Source organism: Ascaphus truei, chromosome 18 (assembly GCF_040206685.1).
Source record: "Ascaphus truei isolate aAscTru1 chromosome 18, aAscTru1.hap1, whole genome shotgun sequence".
In the NCBI taxonomy this organism is placed as follows: Eukaryota; Metazoa; Chordata; class Amphibia; order Anura; family Ascaphidae; genus Ascaphus; species Ascaphus truei.
The window spans coordinates 29,255,524-29,262,781 of NC_134500.1; the positions used below are offsets into that span (position 1 = coordinate 29,255,524).

Genomic DNA, 7,258 nt, shown 5'->3' on the forward strand with positions numbered 1-7,258 from the left:
TATCCCAGCGCTCTTTGCACCTCCGCACTACTATCCCAGCGCTCTCTGCACCTCCGCACTACTGTCCCAGCGCTCTCTGCACCTCCGCACTACTATCCCAGCGCTCTGCACCTCCGCACTACTATCCCAGCGCTCTCTGCACTACTATCCCAGCGCTCCCTGCACCTCCGCACTACTGTCCCAGCGCTCTCTGCACTACTGTCCCAGCGCTCTCTGCACCTCCGCACTACTGTCCCAGCGCTCTCTGCACCTCCGCACTACTGTCCCAGCGCTCCCTGCACCTCCGCACTACTGTCCCAGCGCTCTCTGCACCTCCGCACTACTGTCCCAGCGCTCCCTGCACCTCCGCACTACTATCCCAGCGCTCTCTGCACCTCCGCACTACTATCCCAGCGCTCTTTGCACCTCCGCACTACTATCCCAGCGCTCTCTGCACCTCCGCACTACTGTCCCAGCGCTCTCTGCACCTCCGCACTACTATCCCAGCGCTCTGCACCTCCGCACTACTATCCCAGCGCTCTCTGCACTACTATCCCAGCGCTCCCTGCACCTCCGCACTACTATCCCAGCGCTCTCTGCACTACTATCCCAGCGCTCCCTGCACCTCCGCACTACTGTCCCAGCGCTCTCTGCACCTCTGCACTACTGTCCCAGCGCTCTCTGCACCTCCGCACTACTGTCCCAGCGCTCTCTGCACCTCCGCACTACTGTCCCAGCGCTCTCTGCACCTCCGCACTACTGTCCCAGCGCTCTCTGCACCTCCGCACTACTGTCCCAGCGCTCTCTGCACCTCCGCACTACTGTCCCAGCGCTCTCTGCACCTCCGCACTACTGTCCCAGCGCTCCCTGCACCTCCGCACTACTATCGCAGCGCTCCCTGCACCTCCGCACTACTGTCCCAGCGCTCTCTGCACCTCCGCACTACTATCCCAGCGCTCTTTGCATCTCCGCACTACTATCCCAGCGCTCTCTGCACCTCCGCACTACTATCCCAGCGCTCTCTGCACCTCCGCACTACTGTCCCAGCGCTCCCTGCACCTCCGCACTACTGTCCCAGCGCTCTCTGCACCTCCGCACTACTGTCCCAGCGCTCCCTGCACCTATACACTACTGTCCCAGCGCTCCCTGCACCTATACACTACTGTCCCAGCGCTCCCTGCACCTCCGCACTACTATCCCAGCGCTCCCTGCACCTCCGCACTACTGTCCCAGCGCTCTCTGCACCTCCGCACTACTGTCCCAGCGCTCTCTGCACCTCCGCACTACTATTCCAGCGCTCTCTGCACCTCCGCACTACTGTCCCAGCGCTCTCTGCACCTCCGCACTACTGTCCCAGCGCTCTCTGCACCTCCGCACTACTATCCCAGCGCTCTCTGCATCTCCGCACTACTGTCCCAACGCTCTCTACACCTCCGCACTACTATCCCAGCGCTCCCTGCACCTCCGCACTACTGTCCCAGCGCTCCCTGCACCTCCGCACTACTGTCCCAGCGCTCTCTGCACCTCCGCACTACTATCCCAGCGCTCTGCACCTCCGCACTACTATCCCAGCGCTCTCTGCACTACTATCCCAGCGCTCCCTGCACCTCCGCACTACTGTCCCAGCGCGCTCTGCACCTCCGCATTACTATCCCAGCGCTCTCTGCACCTCCGCACTACTATCGCAGCGCTCCCTGCACCTCCGCACTACTATCGCAGCGCTCTGCACTACTATCCCAGCGCTCTCTGCACCTCCGCACTACTGTCCCTGCGCTCTCTGCACCTCCGCACTACTATCGCAGCGCTCTGCACTACTATCCCAGCGCTCTCTGCACCTCCGCACTACTGTCCCTGCGCTCTCTGCACCTCCGCACTACTGTCCCAGCGCTCTCTGCACCTCCGCACTACTATCCCAGCGCTCTCTGCATCTCCGCACTACTATCCCAGCGCTCTCTCCACCTCTGCACTACTGTCCCAGCGCTCTTTGCATCTCCGCACTACTGTCCCAGCGCTCTCTGCACCTCTGCACTACTATCCCAGCGCTCTCTGCACCTCCGCACTACTGTCCCAGCGCTCTCTGCACCTCCGCACTACTGTCCCAGCGCTCCCTGCACCTCCGCACTACTATCCCAGCACTCTCTGCACTACTGTCCCAGCGCTCTCTGCACCTCTGCACTACTGTCCCAGCGCTCATTGCACCTCCGCACTACTGTCCCAGCGCTCTCTGCACCTCCGCACTACTGTCCCAGCGCTCTCTGCACCTCCGCACTACTGTCCCAGCGCTCTCTGCACCTCCGCACTACTATCCCAGCACTCCCTGCACCTCCGCACTACTGTCCCAGCGCTCTCTGCACCTCCGCACTACTGTCCCAGCGCTCATTGCACCTCCGCACTACTGTCCCAGCGCTCTCTGCACCTCCGCACTACTGTCCCAGCGCTCTCTGCACCTCCGCACTACTGTCCCAGCGCTCTCTGCACCTCCGCACTACTATCCCAGCGCTCTCTGCACCTCCGCACTACTATCCCAGCGCTCTCTGCATCTCCGCACTACTGTCCCAGCGCTCTCTGCACCTCTGCACTACTGTCCCAGCGCTCTCTGCTACTCCGCACTACTATCCCAGCGCTCTCTGCACCTCTGCACTACTGTCCCAGCGCTCTGCACCTCCGCACTACTGTCCCAGCGCTCTATGCACCTCCGCACTACTATCCCAGCGCTCTCTGCACCTCCGCACTACTGTCCCAGCACTCTCTGCACCTCCGCACTACTATCCCAGCGCTCACTGCACTACTATCCCAGCGCTCTGTGCACCTCCGCACTACTGTCCCAGCGCTCTCTGCACCTCCGCACTACTATCCCAGCGCTCTCTGCACCTCCGCACTACTATCCCAGCGCTCTCTGCACCTCCGCACTACTATCCCAGCGCTCACTGCACCTCCGCACTACTGTCCCAGCGCTCACTGCACCTCCGCACTACTATCCCAGCGCTCTCTGCATCTCCGCACTACTGTCCCAGCGCTTTCTGCACCTCCGCACTACTATCCCAGCGCTCTCTGCACCTCCGCACTACTATCCCAGCGCTCTCTGCACCTCCGCACTACTATCCCAGCGCTCTCTGCACCTCCGCACTACTGTCCCAGCGCTCTCTGCACCTCCGCACTACTGTCCCAGCGCTCTCTGCACCTCCGCACTACTGTCCCAGCGCTCTCTGCACCTCCGCACTACTGTCCCAGCGCGCTCTGCACCTCCGCACTACTGTCCCAGCGCTCTCTGCACCTCCGCACTACTGTCCCAGCGCTCTCTGCACTACTATCCCAGCTCACTCTGCACCTCCGCACTACTGTCCCAGCGCGCTCTGCACCTCCGCACTACTGTCCCAGCGCTCTCTGCACCTCCGCACTCCTATCCCAGCGCTCTCTGCACCACTATTCCAGCGCTCTCTGCACCTCTGCACTACTATTCCAGCGCTCTCTGCACCTCCGCACTACTATTCCAGCGCTCCCCCCACCTCCGTGCAGCTAGTCACAGTCCTGTGCACTACTGACACACTGACTGACACACATACACACTGTGACACACATATACACACGCACGCACACTGTGCCACACGCACGCACACTGTGACATACGCACGCACGCACACTGTGACACTGACACGCACGCACACTGTGACTCACATGCACACGCTGACACGCACGCACACTGACACACATATACACACTGTGACACACACACGCACGCACGCACACACTGACACGCACGCATGCACTGTGACACGCACTATGATGCACGCACACACAGACGCACACTGGCACACACTCGAACACTGACGCATACTGGCACACTCGCACACTGTGATGCACACTTGCACACTGACGCACACACTCACAAACTGACGCACACTTGTGCACAAACACACTGTGACACACTCGCACACACTGTGACGCACAGTGACATTGACCCCCAGTGCAACTGACAGGAAGCATTAATATTACATTGGCTCGGCTGCAGCCAGTGAGAACTGACGACGTTTAGAATCTGTGGGCGGGGCCAGGAGACCACGGGCTCACCTGTGTCACACGCACCTGTGTCACACGCACCCGTGACACTCGCACCCGTGACACTCGCACCCGTGACACTCGCACCCGTGACACTCGCACCCGTGACACTCGCACCCGTGACACTCGCACCGGTGACACTCGCACCTGTGACACTCGCACCTGTGACACTCGCACCTGGGGGAGGGGGAGCACCAACATCCCTCAGCGCAGCACAACGCGCGTGGGAGGTGCAGGAGAGTACATGTATGTTAAGACAAACTGAGACCGTGGTGTAACCCCCCTCTGCTGCTCCCCCTCCCCAGGGGCGTTTGCCAAGGTGAAGGACAGCCAGAGGATGAGCGACGAGGGGCGGATGGAGCAGGAGGAGGCCGACGGCATCCGGAAACGCTGCAGGGTGGTGGGGTTCGCTCTGCAGGCGGAGATCAACCACTTCCACGTCCGGAGGCTGCAGGACTTCAAGCAGACCATGCAGGACTACCTCCGGGAGCAGATCGTCTTCTACCACCGGGTGGGCCAGGAGCTGGAGAAGACCCTACATATGTACGACGACCTGTGACCTCCACCCAAAGGACCACAGCGGTTTGGGACAGTGGACCGTCCAGGTCACGGACCCCCCATCTCCTCCTGTACGGCCACGCTCACACCGTGGCGCCTCTAGGAGAGACGTGTTCTTATAACAGGTTCCTCCTGTATGATGGACTACGTGAGGGATGTAAGGAGATGTTCTTATAAGGGGGGTGTTCTTATGGGGGGGGGACCCCTGTTATAAGGTCAGGGCGGTGAGATGTTCTTATAAGTGGGTATTCTTATAATAAGGATTCCTCCCACAAGAAGAGGCACATCAGGGCGATGTTCTTATAGGGGGGTGTTCTTATAATAAGGGTTGCTCCCACAGGACGGGGCACGTTGGGGATGATAGGCGATGTTCTTATAAGGGGGGTGTTCTTATAAAAGGGGTTCCTACCATAAGACGGGTCACACCAAGGCTGGCAGGAGATCTTCTTAATAAGGGGGTGGTTCTTATAACAGGGGTTCCCCCCGTCATAGGAAGGACAGATTGGGGTCTGCGTGGCGATGTTACTAGAAGAAGGGTGTTCTTATAACGGGGTGAGGCACGCCAGGGCTGTGAGGAAATGTTCGTACGATGGGTCGGGGGGCTTATAAGGGGTCCCACGTGATTCAGGGATAGAGGGGGGGGGGGATTTATCAGCGGGTGTGTATAGCGGTAGATGTATATTTTTTGATGAGGTGCTGCTGTGTTAGAAAAGCAATATTAATAAATGGGAAGCTTTATCTTTTATCCCCGCCGGAGGAGATTTTGGGCCGGATGCAGTGCGGGGGATTGGGGGGGGGGGGATGCAGTGCGGGGGATTGGGTGGGGGGGGGGAGGATGCAGTGCGGGGGATTGGGGAATGTATGTGCTGTGTGTGTGTGTGCTGTGTGTATGACACGCACAGGGTGGAGGCTGGTTCTGTGTTTGTATAGATGTGACACACACACTTGCCCTGGAGGGAGTGAAGTCACACAGGAGGAATGTTACCCAGTCACAGAGGCAAAGTACACTAATACACAACGGCACACGCTGCTACACACAGTGTGCGCTGGTGGTGATGTGTGCGGGATATAAAAGTGTGCGCTGGTGGTGATGTGTGTGGGATATAGTAGTGTGCGCTGGTGGTGATGTGTGCGGGATATAGGAGTGTGCGCTGGTGGGAATGTGTGTGGGATATAGGAGTGTGCGCTGGTGGGGATGTTTGTGGGATATAGATGTGTGTGGGATATAGCAGTGTGCGCTGGTGGTGATGTGTGTGGGATATAGCAGTGTGCGCTGGTGGTGATGTGTGTGGGATATAGCAGTGTGCGCTGGTGGGGATGTGTGTGGGATATAGCGGTGTGTGCTGGTGGGGATGTGTGTGGGATATAGTAGTGTGCGCTGGTGGTGATGTGTGTGGGATATAGGAGTGTGCGCTGGTGGTGATGTGTGTGGGATATAGCAGTGTGCGCTGGTGGGGATGTGTGTGGGATATAGCAGTGTGCGCTGGTGGTGATGTGTGTGGGATATAGCAGTGTGCGCTGGTGGGGATGTGTGTGGGATATAGCGGTGTGTGCTGGTGGTGATGTGTGTGGGATATAGTAGTGTGCGCTGGTGGTGATGTGTGTGGGATATAGCAGTGTGCGCTGGTGGTGATGTGTGTGGGATATAGTAGTGTGCGCTGGTGGTGATGTGTGTGGGATATAGTAGTGTGCGCTGGTGGTGATGTGTGTGGGATATAGCAGTGTGTGCTGGTGGTGATGTGTGTGGGATATAGTAGTGTGCGCTGGTGGTGATGTGTGTGGGATATAGCAGTGTGTGCTGGTGGTGATGTGTGTGGGATATAGTAGTGTGCGCTGGTGGGGATGTGTGTGGGATATAGCAGTGAGCGCTGGTGGTGATGTGTGTGGGATATAGGAGTGTGCGCTGGTGGTGATGTGTGTGGGATATAGCAGTGTGCGCTGGTGGTGATGTGTGTGGGATATAGTAGTGTGCGCTGGTGGGGATGTGTGTGGGATATAGCAGTGTGCGCTGGTGGGGATGTGTGTGGGATATAGTAGTGTGCGCTGGTGGGGATGTGTGTGGGATATAGCAGTGTGCGCTGGTGGGGATGTGTGTGGGATATAGTAGTGTACGCTGGTGGGGATGTGTGGGGGATATAGTAGTGTGCGCTGGTGGTGATGTGTGTGGGATATAGCAGTGTGCGCTGGTGGGGATGTGTGTGGGATATAACAGTGCGCTGGTGGTGATGTGTGTGGGATATAGCAGTGTGCGCTGGTGGGGATGTGTGTGGGATATAGTAGTGTGCGCTGGTGGTGATGTGTGTGGGATATAGCAGTGTGCGCTGGTGGGGATGTGTGTGGGATATAGTAGTGTGCGCTGGTGGGGATGTGTGTGGGATATAGCAGTGTGCGCTGGTGGTTATGTGTGTGGGATATAGCAGTGTGCGCTGGTGGTGATGTGTGTGGGATATAGTAGTGTGCGCTGGTGGGGATGTGTGTGGGATATAGTAGTGTGCGCTGGTGGGGATGTGTGTGGGATATAGCAGTGTGCGCTGGTGGGGATGTGTGTGGGATATAGCAGTGTGCGCTGGTGGTGATGTGTGTGGGATATAGTAGTGTGCACTGGTGGGGATGTGTGTGGGATATAGCAGTGTGCGCTGGTGGTGATGTGTGTGGGATATAACAG

The 7,258-nt window shown here is 58.6% G+C and overlaps 1 protein-coding gene across 4 annotated transcripts in view; it reads left to right on the forward strand.

Moving 5' to 3' along the window:
* The window catches only part of SNX33 (sorting nexin 33), a 31,100-nt gene extending 25,762 nt beyond the window's left edge, over nt 1-5,338 (forward strand). For all 4 annotated transcript variants that reach the window (XM_075575998.1, XM_075576000.1, XM_075575999.1 and 1 more), the window contains exon 4: nt 4,341-5,338. In XM_075575998.1, coding sequence (XP_075432113.1) covers nt 4,341-4,594 — 254 coding nt within the window. In that variant the 3' untranslated portion in view covers nt 4,595-5,338. The remainder of the gene's footprint in view (nt 1-4,340) is intronic.
* Nucleotides 5,339-7,258: the final 1,920 nt, after the last annotated feature.